Source organism: Hipposideros armiger, unplaced genomic scaffold, assembly GCF_001890085.2.
Source record: "Hipposideros armiger isolate ML-2016 unplaced genomic scaffold, ASM189008v1 scaffold_202, whole genome shotgun sequence".
NCBI classification, from domain to species: Eukaryota; Metazoa; Chordata; class Mammalia; order Chiroptera; family Hipposideridae; genus Hipposideros; species Hipposideros armiger.
In genome coordinates this window covers 1262768-1288838 of record NW_017731552.1, presented here as the reverse complement: position 1 = coordinate 1288838, position 26071 = coordinate 1262768, and the positions used below count along the sequence as shown (strand labels likewise).

At 55.6% G+C, this 26071-nt stretch overlaps 1 protein-coding gene across 3 annotated transcripts; it reads left to right on the top strand.

The window, feature by feature from the left end:
* Positions 1-6: 6 nt before the first annotated feature.
* Positions 7-24733, top strand: SEMA6B (semaphorin 6B). Of its 3 annotated transcripts, none has more exons than XM_019653341.1 (17): positions 7-263; positions 14185-14334; positions 14463-14586; positions 16170-16230; positions 16393-16455; positions 16863-16964; positions 17341-17431; positions 17784-17903; positions 18360-18448; positions 19031-19248; positions 20071-20202; positions 20430-20579; positions 20967-21149; positions 21238-21384; positions 22129-22206; positions 22331-22389; positions 22915-24733. In XM_019653341.1, exons 2-17 carry the CDS (start codon positions 14214-14216, stop codon positions 23787-23789), a joined length of 2613 nt encoding a protein of 870 aa, XP_019508886.1. In that variant the 5' UTR covers positions 7-263; positions 14185-14213; the 3' UTR covers positions 23790-24733. The 3 variants fall into 3 exon arrangements, with proteins under 3 accessions (XP_019508886.1, XP_019508888.1, XP_019508887.1); XM_019653342.1 differs by lacking the exon at positions 7-263 and adding an exon at positions 13208-13402; XM_019653343.1 differs by lacking the exon at positions 20430-20579.
* Positions 24734-26071: the final 1338 nt, after the last annotated feature.

Below are 26071 nucleotides of genomic sequence, written 5' to 3'. Positions count from 1 at the left end.
CCGCGGCGCGCCCCTGGTCCTGCCGCCGCGCAGCGGCCCCCCCGGAGCCGACGCCAGCGCGCCGGGGGCCGGGGCTGAGCCCCCTCCCCCAGCGCAGCGCCGCGGCCCGGGGGCGGGATTTCGCGCGCCCCCAGCCCCCCTCCCCACCCGGGATGCCTGGCTGAGCCGGCCGGGCTGGGACAGGTGTGCGCACCGACCCCCCTACCCGCGCCCTCCCTCCCTCGCGCTCCCTCCCGCGCACTCGCGGCGGCCGTGGCTTCGAGGTAAGCGCCCCGGGGCGTCTGCGAGAGAGGGCTGGGGAAGCGCTGCCTTGGGGGTGTCTGTCGGCACGCAGATGGGGGGCTGAATTGTTGTCTGGGGCAGCCAGGTCAGGCGCTTTAAAGGAGGGGGCGCTGAGGACCCCGCCACTGGGAGGGGAATGGATTTAAGGCCGTGAAAGGGTTTGTGGGGCGCTATAACGGGAGGATCTGTCAGCAACGCAACTGGGGAGGGGCTGGATTTAAGAGGGGGTCACTGTGTGAAGCGTTATAATGGGGTCCAGTAGCAACGCTTTGAAGAGGCTGAATGAGGCTCCATAATGGGGGTGTCCAATGGTACCGCAGCTGGGGGCTTGTATGTGATGCTATAATGGGGGTTCTGTCGGCACCGCAGCGGGTGGAGATTTTGTCGGGGGGGGGGCCGTAGGAGGCACAATAATGAGGGCCCGCGGCTGCGCCGCTGGGGAACTGGATTTGGGCCCAGGTAGGGGGTTCAGGGCATGCAAGGGGCTTGCTGGCCGGGGATGTGGGCTGGTGTTGGGGGGCGGGGCCCTGAGGGCTAAGTCGAGGGCCACTGGGGGCTGGGGTGGTGGTCCCGGCGCAGTGAGGCCCCCTCCGCCCCACTCCACGGCCCAGCCGCCGCACCTTGGGCGCCCCTGAGCCTTCTCCAGCCTCCTGCCTGGCCCAAATCGAGTCCAGGGCCCTGGCCTCGGGGGAGGGGTCGCGGTGAGGGGAGAGAGCTGGTCGTTCCGGATACCCACCACTGCAGTGGGAGCTTCGGGGGTTCGGGGCTCCCCAAGAGCTGACAAAGGGACAAAGAAAGCATTTCTCTCCAAGCGCGCCGCTGGGCGGGGTGGGGGCGCCGAATGTGGCCCCCTCCTGCGGGCGCTGATTGGTCCCCGGGGCGGGGGTCACGTGCCCTCCTGTCCTGCTCTCTGCCTCCCGGCGCTTTCCAAGTTTTGGGCACCTCCCAGAGGGGGCGCTGCAGTAGGGAACCCCGGTCCCTGCCCCTGCCCGGGACGTGTAGACGCTGGAGGTGTTTGCAAGAGTCCTGGGGCTGGGGGCAATTCACATACCCTCAGCCCCTATTAGACACTAACTGGCTGAGGTCTTTGGCATCTTACCCCTGAGGTTGTCATCTTTAACCCCCAGACCCAAGGGGTACTGGGGTTTGGGGTTAAGAGAGGAGCCCTCTAGCTTTGGGGGTCTGAATTTAAGGAGGAAGGAGTGGGGACAAATGGCTGGGGCTACGGAAGGGACCCCCACCTCATTTGCAAAATTGCATTTCTTCGTATTTCTCTGGGTTCCCTCAGCTTCTTAAGGGGCCCAAATTCCCTTTCCAAATCAAAGTTCAGAACCCCTGCAGCATTGCCTCTCCCATGGGGTCCTGACCCCCTAGCCCCTTTCTCACATCCTAGGAGACCGTTACTTTCAAGGATGAAAATTTCAGATGTATCTGGGCAGTTGCTGAAACTCTATTTCAAGAGAGTAGTACAGTGTATGGGGAGATGGATAGGGGTTGTAGGTGGGCTCAGGACTGGGGAGGGGGTCCCAAGCTCTCTAGGAAGGTGGCTAGAGGTTGCTGTGGCCTATAGGAGACCCCTTGGCTATTGGGTAGGTGGCAGACTGCCAGAGCCTCATTAAATTGTAATGCGTCCACCCTGTACCAGCTCATTCCCAAGAGCAAATGGGAAGGCAGCAGAGTGGGTGAAGAGAGAAGCCAGGCCTCTCCACTCCTGGGGCTGCTAGACAGGGTCAGGGGAAAGGTGCCCTCATGAAACCCAAGTGCCCTCCCAAAGGTTCCCCCTGGAACCCACTCCCCTGTCTACCCTGGGCTGTGCAGAAGATAGACCTGGAGCATGCAACACTCCATCCCTCTCAAAAAAAAAAAATCAGCATAGAGGAAAAGGCAGGGGACTGGAGGAGGAGCACAGCTGTGGGGCCTCAGACAGGTCTTAGCCCTCTCTATACTGTGGTTTCCCCAGGAGGTACTCTTTGGGTTTAGGAGCTGAGCGGAGATGAAGCAGAGAGAGGTCACACAAAAATGTCCTGGATCTCTAACCTCTCCACTTGCCCTCCACCTCCCACCTGCCTTCTGCCAGAACTGACCAACCACGGGTCCGCAGGGTCCTGTCGCTTCCTCTGCTTTTAGGTGAGAAGGTGTCTCTGAGTGGAGGTATTGAGTCACCTGGGAGGCGCTGTTCCTCCTCTAGGCTTTGGTTTTTACCTCTTCCTGGGCAAAGAAGGTGCTGGAGATTTGCCCTGTAGGAGTGTTTGGCATCTGCAGTGTCTGCCCAGGGCTTGTGACAGGAGTTGCTGGGGTTACCTGGGGCTGGACCTGGAAGATAGAAATCAAACTGTCCTTGGAAAGGTGACCCTGACGTCAGTGTGCGGGACAGGTGAGCTGGGTCCCCAGGGGCTGAAGGACATGCCAGTCACTGCCCATCTCCTGGGAAGGAGGGTGTCCCTAGCTGACCCTGGGGTGTGGCACTGTCTGTATGCTGGGCCCTTTGCTGGGTGATGCTGGGGGCCCAGAGAGGCCCCAGCCAGGGTCAGGACAGGTGGAAGCCAGGAAAGCTACCTGGAGGAGGGGATGCTGGCACTGGGCTTGAAGGATGAGAAAGATGTTGCCAGGAGGAGAGGGAGACATGGATTTCAGGTGAAAGGAGTGGAAAGGGTAGCCACTGTGGGGTGTCTTGTGTGAGTCCTGAGTGGCTGGACTATTTTAAGAGTCGGAGACAATGAGGCTTTTGAGGTGGCAGGGTCTGTGAATGCCAAGCTGAGGAGAAGACTTTATCCCAAGGGCAATAGGGAGCCATGGAATGTTTTAGAGTAGGGGAGTGAATGGGCAACAGTTCAGACCTTGAGCAGCAGTGAGGAAGATTAGCTATCAGGAGACAGGCTACTGGAAATCAAATTAGCTGCTTGGAGGGATGGTGAGTTACCTGTCCTTGGAGGCAAGCAAGCGGGGTTGGACAGCCATCTTTCCAGAATCCTGGAAAAATAATTCTAATATTGGTCAGGCCCAGATGACCCTCCAGATTTCTTCTAAATTTCCAGGTACTCTGAGTTTTCTGAACTGGAATGTTTAAGATATCGTGATTCTAAAATCCTGTAATTTAAGAGGTTGCAGATTCTCAGACTGATAACTCCAAGACCCAGCAGTGATTTGAGTTGACTGTGGGTAGAGCCTCATTTAACAGAAATAGGGAAACTGAGGCTCAAGGCAGCTCCTGATGGACACAGGCCCCAGCCACCTGCCCCACGTCCTGTTGTTGAATTCTCTAGGAGCTGGCTGCAGGGTTGGGGAGCTCAGGGGACAGAGCCCCATGCTAGATACCCCCATCATTGTGAACAGTGCATGCTTGGCTTGCCAGAGCCAGGGTTAGGTGTGTAATCTAATGGGTCTGGGCCTGAGCCACAAAAAAATTTTTTTTAAAGATTTTTTTTTTGGGGGGGGGAATTGGGAGAGGGGAACAGCGTTGGGGAATCGGGGAAGGGGAACAGACAAGTTGCTGTCCTTTTGTTCTTCTGTCTAGTTGTGGAGGATGTCACTTCACTGGCCCATGTTGGTATTATCATTGCACTTTTCCTGGGTGAGGCAGTCGCTCACCGGCCATTGGATGGCCGCTCACAGCGGCTCATGGCAGCTCACGCCGGCTGCTGGCCACTCACACTGGCTGCCAGCCACTTACGGTAGCTCATGGCAGCCCACTGCAGCAGGGTCTGCAGCCTATGCCGTCGCTGGCAACTCACAGCAGCCCAGCTCCAGGTTGAGCTGTTGTTCACTATTTTAGCTGTAGAGGGTGCAGCATCACTGGCCCTCATGTGGGATCCGAACCAGATCAGAGCTGGTGTCCCAAGCCAACTCTTAACCAATGTGCCACTCGGCCGGCCCTGAGCCGCAACATTATCTTTTATTATCATGTCATTCATCACCTAACCTTCAGGGATGTCCAGATAAAGTGGCAGAACACTAAGGAGGTGACTTGGGAGATGGGGACCTTCGGACCTTTTTCCGTCCCTTCTGACAGGGATACGGGGTGAAGGTGAGGGGGGCACTATCCTCCCTCAACGACCCTTCACAGTCTGGCCCCAGGGTCCAAAGTTGGCTGCCCCAGGGCCTGCTGGGGGGGAGGTTCAGTCTAGTGAGGACTACATTTCCCAGGAGGCACCTTTGGCCCTTGCTGAGCCTGCCCTCCAAGGGAGCATTGTGGGTTCTCAGAGGGGCCCTCCGGGAGACCTGGTCCAGGGCAGCTGGGGAGATCTGTCACTCAACAAATGCTCCCAGTGCTGTGCCCCATGCTGGGTGACACTGGGACCCCAGAGAGGGAAGCTTTAGCTCTGGTTGGGCCTCAACGGGGAGGGGAAACAGAGGTAGGTACTGGACCTCTCTGCTTCATGGGCAGAGTGAGCAAATGGGGCTGGGGAAAGCTAGGCTCTGCCTAGTGGATCAGAGAAGATGCATTGAGGAGGGGCATTGCAGCTAGGACAATGATGAATATGTAGGAGTTCACCAAGGGAGACCACATGTTTTCTGGTAGTTTCAGAAGAACATTCTCCCTTCCCTGTAGTCAGAGCCACTTGGGCAGTTGAAACAGCCACTCTGAATTATCACCCTTGGAGATTGGCACAACAGTTGGATCAGACTTACGTCATAGGCTTGAGTCCATTTCTTCATTCACTCATTCATGCCCCCTTCTCTGAGCCTCAGTTTCCCCATCAGTAAAACACAGATGCTATTCTCTCTCCCCTACGGTTGAACATTTAAAAAACAGGATGCAGGCAAATGCCAGACATAATCCTGTTGCTTTTCTTACTCCAGAAAAGGAAATAACTTTGAAAAGCAGAAATTTGTGGCCTCTGGCCCCGTGTCTCAGTAGGAGCTGTAGCGTCTTTGCTCTCATTTGATAAATTGACAAATATTTAATGAACACCTACTATGTGCTGGCTGCCAGGGACCCAGCAGTGACCAAGGTAGACTGGACCCTACCCTTGTTATTCTCACAGCCAGGTGGAGATATGGACACTAACTAAAGAGATAAAATAATAATAATAAAAAGGATAGTAAGTGCCCTGAAGACAATAATACTGGATGATGTAGCTGAGAAGGGTGGAGCCAATGGAATCAGGGAGAGTGTTTGATAGAGTCAGGAAGGATGTCCCTGAGGAGGTGGCATTTGAGCTGACACTTGGAAAGTGAGAAAGAGCCAGTCATTCAGACATCTGGAGAAATAGTGTTCCAGGAAGAGAGCACAGCCTGTGCAAAGGCCCTGGGGCAGGACTCTGCCTGCTGTGTTGGAGAAACAGCAAGGAGGCCTGTGTGGCTGGAGCAAAGTGAATGAAGGGGCGAGAAGGAGGAGATGAGGGTGGGGAGGGGATGGGGCATATCGTGCAGGGTCTTGTGGGCCTCTGGGGAGGACTTGGGCTTTTACCCTGAGGGAGGTGTGAGCCCTAGAGGGCTATAGGCAAAGTAAGGTGGGACCTGACTCAGGTAACCACAGGTGCCTCCTGGATGCTGCAGGGAGGATGGTCTGTGGACAGCAACCAGTGCTGGGGGTGGGGGTGGGGCAACTGCACTGGTCCAGGTGAGTGATGATGGGGGCTGGTCAGGCTGAGGCAGTAGAGGGGAAAAGAAGTGGGTGGATGGGGCAGATTTTGGACTTGCTGATGTGGGGAGGGACTGAGAGCTTCTTTCTCTGGGGGCAGGTAGTGCTATATGGTTAAGAGTGTGGTGTCTCCACCAGACAGCCTAGGTTCAAATCCCAGCTTTGCCGTTTCCTAGCTGTGCCATCACCACCCACTCTGGGCCTCAATTTCCTCACCTGTAAAATGGTGAGAAGAACCCCTCCCACCTACCCCACCAGTACTTTCTGTAAAGCCCTGTAGCACAGGGCTTGGAACATAATAGATATTCCATAGTGTTTGCTGTTATTTATCTTTGAAGGTCTGATTCCCAGGCTCCGGGGAGAGGAATGAGGCACAGATTGAGGTGGCAAATTCCCTGAGGTCACCCCAGCAAACCAGGACCCTGCCGCTAGTTGTTTTTCTCCACTGATGCACATATCTCATGTCCCATCCCTTAGAGCCCACGTCACTCTGCCAGCGTCTCTGCCATTCCTGAGCCCTGACTCATTAGGACTTGTGGTCCACTCTGACCTTAGGGCCTTCCCACGGGACCCATTTCCCGCCTTTGTCTTCTTCAAGTTCATTCGCCAGGTCTTCCCGTTCCCAGCAGCACTTGGCACAGCACTGCCTGCCTCCAGCTCAGTATCTCTCAGTGGTGTCCCCCTACATATCTCTTATTGGGCCTGTCCCACTTGGGGATCCCTGTGTCCTCCCAGGCAGGGCTTCTGGAGATGGGCAGTGACTGGAAGAATTCTGGGTGGGGGCTCAGTTTGGGGGAGAGAAAGACTCCCAGAACCCCAAGTGATGGGGGCCAGGCTCCCCATCTTCTGCTCTAGATGGAGGACACAAAGGGCAAGGACCAGATCTCTTTGTCCTGCCTAAAGTGGAGCCTCCGAGAGCCGAGCCTTACTTCCCTCTGTCCCCCAAAACTGGATCCCAAGAGCAGAGCCTAATTGTATTTCCTCCAAATTGGGGCTGAGGGCCCATCTGCCCCCAGATCTGCCCAAGGCCCCCCAGTTGGGAATCTGTCAGTGCCCAGCCCCATCCCCTGCCCCCTAATTTAGTCACCCTAAACAGGTGGCCTGTTTCTGGGCCCCCTAATTACCCGCTGAGTATAAATGACACTTTAATTTCCTCAGAATGGTCGCCGCATCACCAACAAAGCAGCCCTCCCTTCCCCATTCCTAATTACGAGTTGCTGCTTCTGATTTGCCTCCTGGCGGCCCAATTTCCAAACAGTGATTAAAATTAATTACCTGGGAGCACCCCCTCCCTGTCTGAATCGGGAACCCCGGGGACCTGCCCGTATCCCCTACTCGAGGTCTTACCTCTGCCACCTGGTCTCCTCCCTGGTTCCCTAAGTGGCCTGAGGACAAGACAGCCTCTCTCTGGGTCTCCACTTGCTTAGCCTCAAAATGTTCATTCAGACTGTGTGGCCTCGTAGACAGATGGCACATCGTGGGTACTCAATAAATGTCAGTAAGAGGCAATATAACCACATGGCTGGGTTCAAATGCCGGCTGTATCCTTCCGTGTTAAGTGACCTTGACTACGTGATTTAACCTCTCTGAGACTCAGTTTTTCCATCTGTAAAATGGGGTGATGGTGCTGGTGTGATGGTGCTGGTCTCTGCCTGATGGGGTTGGTGTGGGCAATAAATGAGTTTATACGTGTGAAGGACTCTGCATAGCACCTGGTGAATGCATAGTAGGGGCTTCATAAATCTTAAAGATTTATGAAGATCTTTAAGAGCTTAAATCTTGGCTCTGCTGGGCTGCTATGGGATGGACATGGCTCAGATACTCTGAGTACCATCTTCTTCAAAGGAGACACTGAGCATTAATGGAGCACTGACTGCATGCCTGGCTCTGCGCCAAGCCTTTGATACACGCAATCCTGGTCATGGCTGAACTGCTGGCCATGTTGGCACACAGTCGGTGCTCAGGAAGTCTGTTATAAACACATCCTTGCAGCTCTTTTATAAATAGGGACTGTTTGTGGGACATTTGTTCAGCCAGTATTTGTTCAGCACCTACTGTGTGCCAGACCCCTGCCCTCATGGCACTGACATTTTCATCCCTGATTCACAGGAGAAGAAGCAAGCCCAGAGGAGGGGAACATGTAAGCCAAGGTTGCACAACAGTCAATACAGTTTATTAAGCACCTACTATGTGTAGTTCATTTACTCCTCGTGATAACCCATCGGTGATGGTTATCATGCTTGGTGCACTGATGGGGAAACAGGAAGGAAGGTCGAGGATGGAGGGGGATGCACTGGCTGCCTCCCAGGCCGGCGGGGATGAGTTAACTGGCATCGAGAGAGCGTTGGGGGACAAGAGGACCTCTCCCCAGCTCCGCATGCCTAGGGCCCCAGGGACACCCTCTGGCTGCTCGGCCAAGTTCCTAGACAGCTCTGGAGCCTGGCTGGGTTGCCATGAGTGTGACTGAAGCAGCTGGAGGAGGCAGCTGTAAGCAGAGCCGGTAACTAGACCTGAACGGCACAGGGGCTTAGCTGCCGGGCCTCGTTACTCGATCTCCCCAGGGACACCGGGCCCCAGAACTGGAATCCTGGGGAGGCTGGGCTGACAGGAGCTCCTTCTATGGAACTGGAGATGGGCATCCCACCCCCATCCCCATCTTTGCCATGGCAGATGGAGGAATAGGGACTCCAAGCTTGGCCCGGGGTCACTGAGTTCCTGCCATGATACAGAGAGGCCCAGACAGGGTGAGCTGCTGACCCAAGGTCACCCAGCAAGGACACTGCATGTAAAGTGAACAAACATGTGGACCAGGTCCTGTTCTAGAACGTTATTTTACAGATGGGGAAATGAAGACTCAGTGTCTTGTCTCGAAAAGGGGAAGAATCCCAAGGGTCCTCCCCACACCTGCTGGGACCTTCTTGCTATTCCTTCAGTGGTTCTAGTTACTGTGCGTTAATCACCATGCTCAGCCCAAAACGGCAGCCATTGGCCATGTGTGGCTGTTGAATCACCTTTCCAATGTGGCCACTAGGAAATTTAAAACTACACGTGTGCCTAAGTGGTTTTCTGTTGGATGGTGCTGGTCTAGATTACGTCCTTTCATCCTCATAGCAACATATTAGGATTGGATTTATAGTCACCCACAGTTTATAGATGGGGAAACTGAGGCCCAGAGAGGCTGTCGGAGGTCTTGCAGCTGATAAGAGGCAGAACTGGGATTTGAACCTAGAGTGTGCATTCCAGAGACTGGCTGCTAAAATGGGACTCTTCAACTGGCACTGTTGTCTGTCCAGCCCTCATTCTGGGCCTCAGTTGCCCCACCTTGCCAGTGAGATTACACTGGGCTGGGCAGGGCGAGAGGGTATGTAGACACGGAGTTGGCCAACCTGGTGCCCACACTTACCTGGGGTCTTTGGAAGCTGATGACCAGAAAGCCATCGTGCATGCAGCAGCTTCCTGGGTGTGAGTGTGTGTGTATACACTTGGACACACAGGCATGTGCGTGCACACATGTGGACCGCCCACCATTGCTGGGCACATGTGTGTTCTGTGGTGGCATCTGTGGATATGTGTGAACACACAGATGCCATGACATGCAATGGACATCAGGGCCCATGGACATGCGTGGGGGGCGACCCACCCTGCTGCGGCCACCCATGCATGCTGCAGAGGTGACGAGCATAGTTGAGCCAGGAAGGAGGTCTGATCTGGGTTCAACTCCTGGTGCTGACAGTTAGTTCATCAACATAGAACAAGCCATTATTGAGCACCAGTGGTGTGCCAGACACTGTGGGGCTATGTCTTGGACAGGGGTCCAAGACACACCCAGGCCTGCCCTCATGGGGCTCACAGTTCAGGGAGGCAGATGGGCTCTGAGCGGGCTGTTATGTGGGTGGTAATTTCATTTGGGGGGTCCGTACATAAGCCAGGCTTCACTGAGTTACTGTGCACACAGGTCTCTGGAAATCTTGCTAAAATGCAGGTTCTGGTTGGCACGGGACTCTGCATTCTAATAGCTCCCAAATGAGGCTGAGGCTGAGGCTGCTGGCCCAAGGACCGCATTTGGACCACAGATGTCTAAAGGATCCTTTGAGAGTGTGACACCAGATGGGGGTGGGAGGTACATGGGGAGGGGAGAGGCTGCTGGAATCCAGGGTGATGGGGATGGGAAGGGGTCTCTGAGGAGAGAGCATTTCAGCAGAGACCTGAAATAAGGAGGGAGCCATGTGGACATCTGAGAGAAGAGGCTTTCAAGTGTGGGGGAACAGCCCGTACAAAGGCTCTGGGGCAGGACTGTGCCTGGCATGTTGGAGGAACTGTGAGGAGGCCTGTGTGGCTGGAGCAGAATGAGCGAGGGGGAGAGAGAGGAGGGGAGGGCCGAGGGGGGATGGGGACAGGTAGTGCAGGGCCTTGTGGACCTCCGGAGGACTTGAGCTTTTACCTGAAGGGAAGTGGGAGCCCTGGAGGGCTATGGGTGGAGGGGTGACAAGAACCTGACATAGGTGCTCACAGGCTCCCTTTGGTGACTGCTGTAGGGAAGACAGACTGGGGATGCAAAGGAGGGAGCCAGAGGGGACCAGGGTGGAGGGCCCACATGGGAGCTGATGGAGGCTAACCAGCAAATGGGAAAAAAAAGGGTGAGAATTCTGGATAAATTTGAAGGCAGAGCCCACAGGAGTTGCTGGCATTGGATGAAAGGTTGAGAGAATGATGCTGGGGGAGGTGGGGTGTCGGAGGGAGTTGGGAGGTGATTCCCAGGTGTGGCCTGAGTCCTCAGCTTAAACAGGAAGGACCAAGAAGGCTCCAGTTGGGGTGGGGGAACATCAGCGTTAGTCAGTAGTTCACTTTGATCTATACGTTCAGCACCTTCCAGTGAAAATCTCTCCATGGTTTATGTTTTATCTGTTGTTTGTTTTAGAACTTACCAGCTGATCCTTAAAATTTATACTCAAGCCCCAGGTTCCAGGAGTAGCCCAGACACCCAGGTCCAAAGAAGTGCCAGGTGGGAGAAATGGTCCCAAAAGAAATTCAAACCTATGACGTTACTTACAGTAACTAAGGCTATGTGGTACCTGGGAAGTCAGTCCCAGCGACATGTGACGACGGGAGGAGATGAAGTAGGGTGGCCTTGAGGAATTTCCACCCCTGCCTTAGTTTCCTCATCTGCACAATGGGATGGCCTGCCAAGAGTTGATGTAACGGTTGAGGGTTCAAGCTGAGAGGCTCAGCCACAGCTTGAGCCCTCCTGGGTGGGGGCTGCCGCTTTATTACTTTATGACTGTTCCTCCCCGACCATGGGCATGAATGCGTGTCCCAGGGCTGCAGGCAGAAAGCATTCCCCCTCCACAGGCACACAGACCCATGGATGCATGGGTGCCCTGCACGGGGCATACACGCCAGCCACACGGCTTCCCCGCCTGGTGGCAGCTCCCGGTGGCCAGGTGCTGGGGCAGGTGGTGGGGCCGCTTCTGGGCAGGCGGGCGCCAGGCGGCTGCTAGCAGAGGCTCCTCGGGTTTCATGGAGAGAAACAGATGGTCTTGTGGGGGGTGGGAGAGGTGCTGAGGCCTCCCATAACCCCAGGTCAGGGGGGTAAACTGAGGCCAGATTCAGTGTGTTAGTCCCAAAGTGGCCCAGACTCCCTAAAAAGAGCATGTGGGGTTCAGTTCTGTGTTATCACACAAATAACATGTTAAAAGGCACAGGCATCACTTCATACCCATCAAGATGGTTACTATCAAAAAACAGAAATTAACAAGGGATGGCAAGGAGGAGGAGAAATTGAAACCCTGCGCACTGCTGGTGGGAATGGAAAATGGTGCTGGAAAACCTTATGACAGTTCCTAAAAAAATAAATAAATAAACATAGAATTATCACATGATCCAGCAATTCCACTTTTGGGTACATACCCAAAAGAATTGGAAGCAGAGTCTCAAAGAGATGTTTGCTTGCCTGTGTTCACAGTAGCATTATTCACAGTAGCCAAGAGGTGGAAGCCACCCAAGTGTACATCCACAGATGATGGATAAACAAAATGTGACCCATCCAGACAATGGAAGATTACTAAGCCTTAAAAAGGACAGACATTCTGACACACACTACGACATGGATGAACCCTGAGGACATGATGTTCGGTGAAATAAATGAGACACAGAAGGACAAATACTGTGTGATTCCACTCATAGGAGGTCCCCAGAGGAGTCGGATTCATAGAGGCAGGAAGTAGATGGTGGTGCCAGAGGCTGGGGGAGGGGAGGGGAGTGAGTGTTTTAACGGGAACAGAGTTTCAGTTTGGGAAGATAAGGAAGTTCTGGATGATGGGGATGGTTGTATAACATTGCGAATGGACTTAAGTCACTGAATGGTATACTTAAAAATGTTTAAGATAGTAAATTTTAGGGCTGCCGGTTAGCTCGGTTGGCTAGAGCGCAGTGCTCATAACACCAAGGTTGCCATGTTCGATCCCCACATGGGCCACTGAGATGCGCCCTCCACAACTCAGTTGGTTAAGAGCACGAGCTCTGAGCAACAGAGTCGTGGGTTCAATTCCCACGTGGGCTAGTGAGCTGCACCCAAGCTGAGCTGCCACTGAGCTGCCAACAGGTGGCAGGATAGCTCAGCTGGTGAGAGCACATGCTCCTAACAAGGTTGCCAGTTTGACTCCCACATGGGATGGTGGGCTATGCCCACCTGCAACTAATATTGAACACAGCACCTTGAGCTGAGAGGTCGTGAGCTGCCAACAGGCGGCTGGATGGTGACTGGACTTGGAGCTGAGCTAGCTGCGCCCTCCACAACTAAGATTGAAGGATAACAACTTGGCTGTTCCCCCTTTCCCAATTCCCCAACACTGTTCTCCTCCCACAATTCCCCAATAAAATCTTGAAAGAAAGAAAGAAAGAAAGAAAAAAGAAAAAAAAGAAAGAAACAATTACTTGACTTGGAGCTGATGGGTCCTGGAAAAACACGCTGTTCCCCAATTAAAAAAAAAAAAAAGATGGTAAATTTTATGTTATATATGTTTTACCACAATGTAAAAAAAAATGTTAAAAATAAAAATAAAAAACAAGGCACAGAGCAGACAGAGCACCCGAGAGGCCAGGGTTACCGGGCTGAATTGTGGAGGAGGAGGCTTGGAGGGTGAGTAGGCAAGCATGGGGCTGGCAGTCAAGTTGGAGGCCTTGAATGCCAGGCAGTGACTGGGGCCTGGACCCAGGATCTTTGGGAGCCATGAGAGGCTGCAGAGTAGGGGAGGAGCCGGGGAAGGAAACTCTTAAGGAAGCAGTGCTGTGTCTGTGCACACATGGAATCTGGGCGTCCTCTGAGTCACAAATCCTGGAAGTTCAGGGTCATGGAGAGGAAACCCTGTTGGGCTACGCAAGGCTTTCCTGTTTTTTGGCCCTGAAGACCAGGAGGCAGCTGGCACTCCAGGGCCCAAGTTCCCGAGTCACCTCCATCTCCAGGGGCTCGGAAGTCTTAAACTATGGGAACAGGGCAGGATTTGGAGATGTCCTTGCTGCTGAGACAGGGAAACTGAGGCAAGTGGCTTGCTCGGGACGTCCCAAAAGGACAAAGCTGTGGGTTTCTCATTAGGGGCCTCCGGACAGCACCCCTTCTGGAAGGGGCGTGGAGGGCTGGGTTCCGGAGGGTGAGTTCTACACACATTTCCACTAACCAGATCATCACTTTGGAGGGAGGAGGATCTCTGCTCCAAACTCCTGGAAGGTTCTTTAAATTCCCTTGAATGAGAGTGGGAAGCAGGTCCTCTGGAGAGGTAGTGAGGCCCTGTCACAGGAGTATTGGAGCTGAGGACAGAAAGGCTGCACTCGGGAAGGAAATCAGACTTACCCAGCTTCTGAAGCACTGCACTTCCCAGACTGGTTTAAAAATTTCCAAGAGCCTTTGAATTTTTTTTGAGCCTTTCACTTTAAGATGTTTATGTTTTAACTCTAAAACTTCTTAATATATCTTTTGAGATTGAATTTTTAAATATATGTTTTGAAATGCTGTATCTATTGTGATTAACTTTTGATTATTTTAAATCATTTAATTTTTAAATTATTTAAATATTCTCATTAATATTTTGTTAGAAACCTTTTCCTGAGCTTTCACTAAAATGTGGTAAGAAAGTTATTCTGGTAATTAAATAAGTGCTGGTATTATTATTGTTAGTGTCATGATTGCTGTTATTTTAAATTATCCCAACGGAGAATTTTTCTGGGAATGAAAGGTCTAGGCCGCCGCTGCTCGCGTGCCCCATCTGGTGGCGGGTGCCGGGCCTGCAGGCCACTCCGCTCACCGCCCCACCCCTTGCCCGTAGGTGTCACCTCTCGTCGCCCCAAATTCGCCATGCGGACCCCGCGAGTACCCCCTCCCCTCCAGGCCCTACTGCTCCTGCTGCTGCTACTGGGGGGCGCCCACGGACTCTTCCCAGAGGAGCCGCCGCCGCTCAGCGTGGCCCCAAGGGACTGTGAGTGGGGGTTCTGGGGGAGACGGTGTCCCAAGGGATGGTCTTGCTCCCCAGCTGAGCCTGCTGCTCCCTTCTACCCGAGGGTTCACCTGGCCCTGGATCACACCTCTCTCCACTCCTTTCCCCAGATCTGAACCACTATCCGGTGTTCGTGGGAAATGGACCAGGACGCCTGACCCCCACAGAGGGCGCTGAGGACCTCAACATCCAGCGGATCCTGCGGGTCAACAGGACGCTGTTCATTGGGGACAGGTATGGGGATTGTCAGGCATCGTATGCAGAGTGTGGGGAGCAGATTGCGGCCTTTTGGAGGTTTTGCATGATGGGGCCTGTTGTTTGTCTGGAATATGAATGTGTGTCCCTGGGGTGGGACTTTAAAGGGTGCTGAACTCTGGGCATGGTTGGAATCCGGAGCCTGCTAGCAGGTCGGGACAACTATTTGGTCAAAATTCCCTGGGTACCTATAGAGAGTGCTGAAGTAGCGCCTCAGGGCTTCTCTGAAGAGGTGACGTTTGAGTTGAAACCTAAATGATGAGCAGTCAGCTATGAGGAAATCTGGGGAGAGGCAGAAATCCAGGCAGAGGGCACAACCTGTGCAAAGGCCCTGGGGCAGGATAGTGCCTGGTGTGTTAGAGGAATGGCGAGGAGGCCTGTGTGGCTGGAGCAGAGTGAGTGAGGGGGAGAGAAAAAGAAGGTGAGGGCAGGGAGGGGACAGAGGCAGGTCTTGCAGGGCCTCTGGCCCAAGGGGAGGACTTTTAACGCAGGGAGGTGGGAGCCCTGGAGGGCTGTGGATAGAGAAGGGAGGCCGCCTGATTCTGGTGCTCACTGGTGCCCTCTGGTGGCTTCCTTGGGGAGGACAGACTATGGGGACTGAGCTGGTCCAGGTGGGAGATGATCCCAGCTGGAATCGGGTGGTGTCCACAGAGGGGGTGAGACGTAGATGAATTCTCAATAGACATTAAAGGCAAAGCTGACAGCATTGGCTGATGTGCTGGATGTGGGAGGGTAGAAGAAGAGGGGGTTGAGGGTGATTTCCAAGTAGTGGCCTGCGCCCCTGGAAGGTCAGAGATGGAGGACCGGGTAGGAACAGGTTTGAGGGGAGAGTAGGGCTCAGCATGGCCACATTGAATGTGAAATGCCTGTGAGCCCTCCGCGTGGAGATGTTGAGGGGCAGCTGACTCCGAGTCGAGCTCAGAAGAGGCCCAGGCTGGAGACACAACTGTGGGCATCACTATGCAGGGTAGTCAGGATTAGAGCAGACGAGCCCACCCAGGAGGGGTGTGGGTGGGGAAGGGAAGAGGCCAGATAGAGTCTGAGAGGTAGGGGGGAAGCTAGGGAAGTTTGGGGGGCAAGGGCCCTCCTGAGGACAGAATTCCTAGGAGGAAGGGGGACCTGTGGAGAGGGGAAGGAGAACAGAGAAGTGACTGCTGTACTTAACACGAGGATACCAATGACCTTGACTAGGGCAGTTTCCCTGGCGTAAGGGGAGGGGGAGAGCCTGGAATAGACTGAGGTGCTAAGTGGGGCACCTGATATAAAAGCCTTGTACAGTTCATTATGTCAGGTGCAGCCCCTAGGCCGTCCTGTGTGTAAGCCTGAGGTGGTATGTTAAGACATATGTGTGCTAGAACCTGTGGGTTGTTTTAGGGTATGAGGAAGTGTATGTATAAGGGCATATGCAAGCATGTGAGGTTATGTTCGTGTTGGAGTTGCTCGTCGCAGAGGTGTTAGCATGCCCCCCTGCATGTTACGTGTTGGACACCACGTCTGCCACCAGGAGGATGGAATGTGGGGGATGGAGGCCCCCAATCTCACTAACTACACCCCTTCCCTAGGGACAACCTGTACCGGGTAGCGCTGGAGCCCCCCACCTCCACGGAGCTTCGGTACCAGAGGGTGAGGATGGGGCACAAATGGTAGGGGAAGGGGCAGCACTTGGGGCTCTCACTAGGGGGAGCGACACTGCATTGGGAAGCAAGGTAGATTCGGGCCTACCCAGCGGGGGTTCCTAGGGCTGTGGTGTACCGCGCTCCTCTCATCAGCTCTCTGTTTCCCCAGAAGCTGACCTGGCGCTCCAACCCCAGCGACATCAACGTGTGTCGGATGAAGGGCAAGCAGGAGGTGGGTGAGCCCCGGTCTCGCCCCCAACCAGCCACGCCCACTTCCACAGTCACGCCCCAATTCGTCCTCCTCCACCTTTATCCCTGGCCCTCTTGGATCCTGGTGATGCCAGGGCTAGCCTAGAGCCTGGCCACGCCCCCAAATGATCCTCAGTCATGGCCACGGCCATAGACCTGGATGGCCCTGATGCAAAAGTACGGATTTCCCTGTCTTGGCCCCCTCCCTTAGTTATGGCCACGCCCCCATCCCAGTCCTAGTTTAAGTGACTAGTCGTGGACACGCCCACATCCCTGGGCCTTTAAGGCCTCGCATTAGCGGGAGCTCTCCCTCGGCCTGATCCACGCCCTCTCACAGCCCACAGCCTTGACCACACTTACCTTAGCTTCTTTATTTCCTCCCCATCCCAGGGCGAGTGTCGAAACTTTGTAAAGGTGCTGCTAGTTCGGGATGAATCTACACTCTTTGTGTGCGGCTCCAACGCCTTCAACCCTGTGTGCGCCAACTACAGTGTGAGTCTCCACCATTGGAAGACTTGGCCGCCTCAGGTCCAGTCTCCAAGCCTTTGCTCCACTGGCCGGCTTCTTTCTCCAGGCCATATCACCTCCTACAGGAAGCCTTACTGGATATGCCCTCCTTGCCTCCTCACCCAGGGCGCAAGATTCAAAGATCATACTTAACCTATGACCCAATTATAGGATTAACTAGGATCGACTCTTAGACCCATTTACAGATCAGTAAACTCAGCCCCACAGAGGTTAAGTGACTGGTCAAGTCATACAGCATCCAAGGAGGAGCCAGGATTCCCCTTGGAGTGGGGGTGTGGAGGAGCTGGGGACTGCCAGATGTGGCCAGGAGCTTCGTCACTCAGGCCTTGTCCCCCTGCAGATAGACACATTGCAGCCCCTCGGAGACAACATCAGTGGCATGGCCCGCTGCCCGTATGACCCTAAACACGCCAACATTGCTCTCTTCTCTGGTGAGTGTCCCCCAACTTTGACCATCCTATGGGGCCCCAGCCTGGAGCAAGTCATGGCATTTTCCACTCTTGGGGTCGGGGTCATTTAGAAGGTGGCTGGGAGTCAGATAGAATCTCAGCCCAGGGTCAGGACTCAGCTAGGGTTAGGGCTCAGTGGCAGTTGGGGCTCAACCTGGGCTCAGGGCCTCAGCAGGGTCGGGCTCAGCCTGGGCTCAGGGCTTACATGAGGTCAGGGCTCAGCCTAGAGAGAGTGGCTCATTTAGGCTCATTGCAAGATCAAGGATTGATCCAGGCAGCCCCTGGCCTCTATGATCCAATCTCTTATCTGCTTTCCCCCATCACCCCCATCCAGAAGGAATGCTCTTCACAGCCACTGTTACCGACTTCCTAGCCATTGACGCTGTCATCTATCGCAGCCTTGGAAACCAGCCCACTCTGCGCACTGTGAAACACGACTCCAAATGGTTCAAAGGTGGGATAGACATTCAGCAAATCACCCCACCAGAATAAGAGTCCCAGAGGAGACAGGGAGGGGACTCCCATCTCATCTTTGGAACATACTGGTCTCTTTAAAGACAAAACTAGAAGAGAGATTGAAGTTGGATCTAAAGTAGAACTTGCTGAAAATGGGTGGCTCAGAAGCCCCAAATGGAACTACAAGAGGGGTATAGCAGGAGCTCATCTCTTTAACACATGAGGAAGGAAGGTGACCAAAATAATAGATGTTGCTGTTTGTGGAGGGTAGACACAGTAATTTTAGGATTCGGACACTCGCCCCTCCCCTCAAACCTCAAAACTTTGAGTCTTATTTTCTTTTGCCTGGGTAATCAGGCACCGTAAAAGCAGCCACCCAGACTGATGTGTTCCCAGCTCTAGAAACACCCTTTCTCATGTCAGGGGCTGGGTTCTGACCCCTCCTCTCCTACAGAGCCCTACTTTGTGCATGCAGTGGAGTGGGGCAGCCACATCTACTTCTTCTTCCGGGAGATTGCAATGGAGTTTAACTACCTGGAGAAGGTAAGGCCCTATTTCCCTCCCAGAGAAGTCCACGCAGTGGGGCATGGAGTTGAATGCATCCACACATGCATCCATTGATTATCTCCTTCTTCATTTCCTTCAAATTCATTCATTAATTTATCCATCCATCCATCCACTAATCCATCCATCATTCATTCCTCTATCCCTCTACCTACCCACCCATTCCAGCAGCTAGACAGTTAAGTGCACAGACTACCATTTACCACTAGTGTGACCTTGGGCCTGTCACTTCTCTTGCTCTGTGCCTCAGTTTCCCCATCTGTACAATGGGGATATCAGTAGGCCCTCCTTTGTAGAACTTTGGGAGGAAAGTAAGAGATGATGAGAATAAAGTGCGGGGTCCATAGTAAATGATCTGTAAATGGAAGTTAATATGATTATGATTGTCACGGTTGCTGTGGTCTTCACTGTCATCCCCACGTTTCCATGGGGAATCTGGTGCCCACAGGGGTCCCACAGTGAGTGAGGGCCAGATTCCTCCTTCCTGGCCTGGATGGCGGGCAGCAAGGCCTGCGGGCAGACTTCCGGGACACAGGGCTCAGGCCGTGTCTGTCACACCAGGTCGTGGTGTCACGTGTGGCCCGGGTGTGCAAGAATGATGTGGGGGGCTCCCCTCGCGTGCTGGAGAAACAGTGGACATCCTTCCTGAAGGCGCGGCTCAACTGCTCTGTGCCCGGAGACTACCACTTCTACTTCAATGTGCTGCAGGCTGTCACGGGTGTGGTCAGCCTGGGAGGCCGGCCTGTGGTCCTTGCCGTTTTCTCCACTCCCAGCAACAGGTCAGTGGGTGCTAATGGGAGTGAACTGGGGGCACTGGGGGACATGAGTGGAGCAGTCCCACATTCAGTTATTTTCTATTTCCTGGGTTCTGGGCTGGGCAAGATCAGACCCACCAAAGGCCTCAGCCCCAGCCGCGACAGAACAAAGCCAGACACTGACCCTCCAAGGCCTTTTGGTAGAACTGGGTAGATGGGAGACATCAGCATCCTCTGCTTTTGGAGGAGGAGGTCAGAGAGAGCTGCCTGGAGGAGGGGGCATTGGATCTAGGCTTCAGCAGGTGTGAGATGAAGGAAGAAGGAAAAGCCATCTAAGCTGGAGGAACAGCACTTGCAAACCCTATGAGGCTGCGGTGAACTTGGTGTGTTTAAACACAATAGGGAGGAGCCCACGTGGCCAGAGTGGAGGGAACGAAGGGGAGAGGATGATATGAGCGCAGGGAGCTAAGAGGCTGCAGGGAGGAGCCTGGATTTTATCTTGAGAGCACTAGGGAGCCATGGGAGAGTGAGGAGCAGAAGAGGGACAAGGTCAGATGTGTGTTTTTAGAAAGCCCCCTGGGGAACGGGGTGTAAGGGGGCAAGAGTGGCATTTGGGAGACTGGACATTTAGGCTAGCAACAATATGGGCCTGGACACGGGTGGCTGTGGATGAGCTAAAATATGGCCCAGCCTGAGCACTATTCAGGAGGCAGAGTGACTAGATGGGGCAGGTGGGTGACATCTCTGGCCCAGGGGACTGAACGTCTGACAGCTCCAGAAGACAAGGACTTGTCCACACACTTGCCTGAGGCAGTGCTCACCACTCTTTTTCATCTAATCCTCCAGCATCCCTGGCTCGGCAGTCTGCGCCTTTGACATGACCCAGGTGGCTGCCGTGTTTGAAGGCCGCTTCCGCGAGCAAAAGTCCCCTGAGTCCATCTGGACGCCTGTGCCAGAGGATCAGGTGCCGAGGCCCCGGTGAGAGCCCCCTCCACCCTGAGACAGGTGCCTGGGTGAGGTCCTGTCCCCATGCCTGAGGGTCAGGATTCCCAGGTGGCCATTTAGCTGTTGCTGAGTTCAGCTGTACCCATTACACAGATGGGGAACACTGCGGCCCGTGGGGCAGGGCACGGGTTCCCTGGAGAATCAGAGCCCCGATATGGGGACCCCCACCTCTGCCCTGACCACCCCCCATCCCCATCCAGGCCTGGGTGCTGTGCAGCTCCCGGCATGCAGTACAATGCCTCCAGCGCCTTCCCTGACGAGATCCTCAACTTTGTCAAGACCCACCCCCTGATGGACGAGGCGGTGCCCTCACTGGGCCACGCGCCCTGGATAGTACGGACTCTGACACAGTCAGTCCCCACGTGTGGCGGGGTCCTGGTGGGGCAGAGGGTGGTGACAAAAGCCCAGGCCAGGGTGTGGGTGGGTAGGGAGGACGGGGCCAACTGCAGACATGCGGGAAGGATGGAGAGCAGTGTTGCTGTGACAGCATGCAGCTCTGGGAGCTGCCCAGAGACACTATAGAGCGACACACAAAGACAGAGAACTTCAGGGAAAGACAGGCCCAGGGGGGAGCCCAGTTTAGGGGTCTGTTTTAGGGGAGTGTGATGTGTACCCATGTAATCACACCTGTGCCCACCTTGCCCATCGTGGGTGTTATCTCTGCATCTGCTTGGTGGGAGTGGGAGGGTACTGCAAGGGCTGTGAGGCTAGCCTGACCTCTCCTGCCCTGGCCGTAGGCACCAGCTGACACGAGTGGCTGTGGACGTAGGCGCCGGCCCCTGGGGCAACCAGACCATCGTCTTCCTGGGCTCTGAGGCAGGCACTGTCCTCAAGTTCCTCGTCTGGCCCAACGCCAGTGCCTCGGGCACCACCGGACCCAGTGTCTTCCTGGAAGAGTTTGAGACCTACCGGCCAGATAGGTGGGGCCAGGCAGAGGCCAGGAGGCGGAGCCAGTGGGCAAGGAGATGGGGCGCAACCTTTGGGTCTTACTAATCTGCTCACCTCCAGGTGTGGAAGGTCAGGTGGCAGCGAGACAGGGCAGCGGCTGCTAAGCCTGGAACTGGACGTGGCCTCAGGAGGCCTGCTGGCGGCCTTCCCCCGCTGTGTGGTCCGCGTGCCCGTGGCCCGCTGCCAGCAGTACTCGGGGTGCATGAAGTGAGTGCCCCCTGGGCCCACGGCTTGGGGGGGGGAATTGAGGGGAGATGAGCATGGAAAGAAGGGGAGAACTGAATTTGAGTCAGGGGCCCAACAGCATCCTGACCTGTTGAAAGACGAGCGGGGCAGAGGGCACAGGACTGTGCCTGGGGTGTTAGAGGAACAGTGAGGGGCCCATGTGGCTGGAGGGGAGTGAATAGAGGAGGAGGTGAGGACAGGGAGGGGATGGGGCAGGTTGTGCAGGGCTTTGTGGGCCACGGGGGGACTTGGGCTTTTACCCCAAGGAGGTGGGAGCCCTGGAGGGCTGTGGGTGGAGGAGGGATGGGACCTGAATGACATTTTTAAGAGCAGCAGGAACAGAAGCTGGGGACCAGGGAGGTGGCTCTTTCCCTGCCTTTAAAGTGGGTGGAAATATCAAATGCAAAGTATGGGCACCCCCTGGACTCTGTGTGAGCTCTCCACTCTGAGAACCCCTGCCCCATGCCTGCCATCATGATAATAGTGACCCCATTGCACAGAGCCAAGGCATAGACTCTTGAGCAAGCCTGCTGGGCTCCAATCCCAGCTCTGCTGCTTGGGCAGAAGTGAAGTTTCCTGAGCCTCTGTTTTCCTGTCTGTAAAATGGAGAATGAATAGCCAGCCCCCACTGCAGACATCTGTGGCCAGTACTCCCAACCTCACAGTAGGCGGCCCCGTGCAAAGGACCGTGTTTGACGGACCTGCCGGGTCCCTTTTCTGCTCTAGGAACTGCATTGGCAGTCAGGACCCCTACTGCGGGTGGGCCCCCGACGGTTCCTGTATCTTCCTCAGCCCAGGCACCAGGTACTAGGGGAAGGGAAGATGCAGGGAGGGCATCTGACCTGCCTGATGATCGGGGCTCCCTCTCCCCCAAGCTCAGGCTCTGTGAGAGGGGTTTTTGCTGACTGTGTCTGTCTTCCCCCATTAGGGCCACCTTTGAGCAGGACGTGTCCGGGGCCAGCACCTCAGGCTTAGGGGACTGCACAGGTAAGTAGGGGAAGGGGAGGAGGCCTGGGAACCCTCAATTCTGGTCCCCAGGGTTCTTATGCCCTTTGCCACCCATGTCCAGATGGCTGGGGAGACTGGCTTCTGTCAGGGGTTTGGAAGGGCAGGGGGTCCCATTTCCAGGTAGGTGAGGGACAGAGGCAAAGAGACAAACAGATGGACAAACTGAGGGACAGACAGATGTATGGACAGACTTTGAAAGGGACAGAGAGATAATGAGAGACAGACAGATGCTGGGTACAGATGCCAACACGAATGGACAGACAGGCTTTAAAGTGACAGAGACATCACAGGACAGACAGGTGGACAGATTTTGAGAAGACGGACAGACCCCAGGGGAAGAGAGACCAGACGAACAGACCGGCTTTGAAAGGGACAAAGAGACATCAAAAGGCAGACAGACAGACTTTGAGAGAACAGATGAATGGGCAGACAAGCCCAAAGTGGCGGGAGGTGTGGACAGAACTGTGCCCTATCCGGCCCCTCTCACTCGGCCCTCCCGGCCAGGACTCCTTCGGGCCAGCCTCGCAGAGGAGCGCGCCGGGCTGGTGTCGGTGAACCTGCTGGTGACGTCATCAGTGGCGGCCTTTGTGGTGGGCGCCGTGGTGTCTGGCTTCAGCGTGGGCTGGTATGTGGGCCTCCGCGAGCGACGCGAGCTGGCCCGCCGCAAGGACAAGGAGGCCATCCTGGCCCACGGGGGTGGCGAGGCCGTGCTGAGTGTTAGCCGGCTGGGCGAACGCCGGGCGGGTGGCCCTGGGGGCCGGGGCGGAGGCGGTGGAGGAGCTGGGGGACCCCCTGAGGCCCTGCTGGCCCCCTTGATGCAGAATGGGTGGGCCAAGGCCACGCTGCTACAGGGTGGCCCCCATGACCTGGACTCAGGGCTGTTGCCCACACCGGAGCAGACGCCGCTGCCCCAGAAGCGCCTGCCCACCCCGCACCCCCATGCCCTGGGCCCCCGAGCCTGGGAGCATGGCCACCCCCTGCTGCCGGCCTCAGCCTCATCCTCCCTGCTGTTGCTGGCCCCCTCCCGGGCCCCTGAGCAGCCCTCTGCACCCAGCCGGGCCTCCCACGGCGACTTCCCGCTCACCCCCCATGCCAGCCCGGACCGCCGGCGGGTGGTGTCAGCACCCACGGGCCCCGTGGACCCAACTTCAGCCTCCAACAGCCTTCCTCGGCCTTGGAGTCCGCCACCCACGGGCAGCCTCCGGAGGCCAGGCCCCCACGCCCCAGCAGCAGTCACCCTGCGCCGCACGCACACGTTCAACAGCGGTGAGGGCAGGCCGGGTGACCGTCACCGTGGCCGCCATGCTCGGCCCAGCACAGACTTGGCTCACCTCCTCTCCTATGGGGGGACGGACAGGACTGCGCCCCCTGTGCCCTAGGCCGGGGCTCCCCGATGCCTCGGTGGTGCCAGCCAGGTGAACCAGGAGCAAGAGACCCGGCCTAGCTCCGAGTGGGTGCTCAAGACCCCCAGCCCAGTGTGGGGGTGCCCCTCCGCCACAGGGAAGCACAACAGGCTCCGACCCTCACCCCAATTGGGGCCATGGGACACGAGGCGGTTTGGGGGGGGGCGGGAGGATGTGCTATGGGTTTGAGGTTGACCTGTGCGTGGGTTAGGGTTTGTTTCCAATTTGCGTTTCTTTTGCAGTTTTCTACCCAATTGCACAACTCCGTTCTCGGGGTGGCGGCCGGCAGCTTGGAGGTGGCGGGATGGGGAGGGGGCCACAGCTGCAGACCCCAGCCCTCCCCCAAGGTCCCTCCTTGACCCAGGCTCCTGGCGTGTGTGTGTGTGTGTGTGTGTGTGTGTGTGTGTGTGTGTGTGTGTGTGCATGCCGTGTTCGTGTGCGAGGGGCCGGGGAGGGAGGTGTGCGTGTGTATGCCCGCCAGTCTGCTGCCGGTGTGCCACTGCTGCAGGGTGTGTGTCTGTGTGAGCGCCTGTGTGAGCGCAGCGGCCCCAGTGGCCTGGGCGTTGGCTGAACCAACGCAGGGGCTTCCAGAAGGCTGGGGGGGCCTCCAAGGTGCCGGTTAGGAATTTGAGGGGAGACAGAGAGGGGTTTCAGACAGGGGGGCCGGGAGGGCCTGCCTAGAAGTCATACTGGCAGCAGCTGTGTAAAGGGCTGGGGGGCGCCAAAGGAGGGTGGGCCCCCCTGTAAATATGGCCCCAGGGTGGTCAGAGGGTCCCATGCCACCCATCCCCTTGTGACCTCCCCCTCGACCTCCAGCTGACCATGCATGCCAGCTGAGTGGCCAGCTGAGACCTGGACTCTCTCTGGAATTTGCCTCCCCAACCCTCTCCCCATCAATAAAACTGTTTACAACCACCGGCCCCCAGGGCTTTGGGTCTGCTCTGTCTCCTGGGGGTGGGACCTAGACTGTGGCTTAGGCCCAGGGAGTTGGGAACACCTTTGAGAGTCACAGCTGAATCACAGCAGCAAACAGAATTCTGGGGAGCCGAGTGTAGAAATATGGAGCGTTGAGGGGAAGTCCCTGTCTGCATCTGGATGGGGGCCAGTTTCTGATTGGTCTTTCAGCAAATATTTATTGTGTATCTGCTACATGCCAGGCACTGTGTGAGGACAAAGACCCCTGTCCTCATGGAGTTTACAGCCTAGTGGGAAGACTGACCACATACAAACAAATTAGAACTTGATTTGACGTAGTGATATGTGTAATGAAGAAAAACTCAGATGATGTGCTAGGTAGGGGTGCTGGGGTTGGGGTGGGGAGTGGGGTGGTCAAGGAGGGCCTGCTGGAAGAGGTGACATTTGAGGTGAGATGGAACAGGTGAGAAGGGGCAGCCCTGGAGAGATGTGCAGAGAGAGTGTCTCAGGCAGAACAGCCAGTGCAAAGGCCCTGAGGTGGGAACTCCTAGAGGAGCACAGCAGCGGCCAGTGTGGCTGGATCAGAGGGTGAGCAGGGAGCAGGTAGAGATGGGGAAGGAGAGGAGGGCAGGGCCCCAGGTAGGCACCGCCTTACAGATGAGGAGTACACATTTTTGTTTTGTTTTTGTTTTTATTTTTAAAGATTTTTATTGGGGAATTGGGGGATGGGAACAGTGCTGGGGAATTGCGGGAAGGAGAACAGACAAGTTGCTGTCCTTTTGTTCTTCAGTCTAGTTGTGGAGGACGTTGCTTCACTGGCCTAAGTTGGCACCATCATTGCGCTCTTCCTGGGCGAGGCAGATCAGTCGCCGGCTTCTGGATGGCTGCTCACAGGCGGCTGCTGGCCGCTCACACTGGCTGCTGGTTACACACGGTAGCCCATGGCAACCCACTGCAGCAGGGGCTGCAGCCTACGTCGCCGCCGGCGACTCACGGCCCAGCTCCAGGTTGAGCTGTTGTTCAGCATCTTAGCTGTAAAGGGCAGTGTGTCACTGGCCCTCATATGTGGGATCCGAACCAGGGCCCTCTGGCCTCCCAAGCCAGCTCTTAACCAACGTGCCACTCGGCCAGCCCACATTTTTGTTTTTTAATTGTAGTAAAATACGCATAAATACACATAAATTCCAACGTGTCATTTGAACCAGTTTTAACTGTTTGGCTCAGTGGCATGAAATCCATTCACACTGCGGTGCAGCCATCCCCACCATCATCTCCAGAACTTTCTCATCTTCCCAAACTGAAACTCCACTCTCGTCAAACACTACCCATCCCCGCACTCCCCC

Excerpts from the sequence above, each read along its gene's own strand:
- SEMA6B (XM_019653341.1), top strand. The coding sequence starts at position 14,214 with ATGCGGACCCCGCGAGTACCCCCTCCCCTCCAGGCCCTACTGCTCCTG. Across the intron at positions 20,580-20,966 it reads ATAGTACGGACTCTGACACA|GCACCAGCTGACACGAGTGG; the intron begins GTCAGTCCCCAC and ends CCCTGGCCGTAG. Across the intron at positions 22,207-22,330 it reads TTCCTCAGCCCAGGCACCAG|GGCCACCTTTGAGCAGGACG; the intron begins GTACTAGGGGAA and ends TTCCCCCATTAG.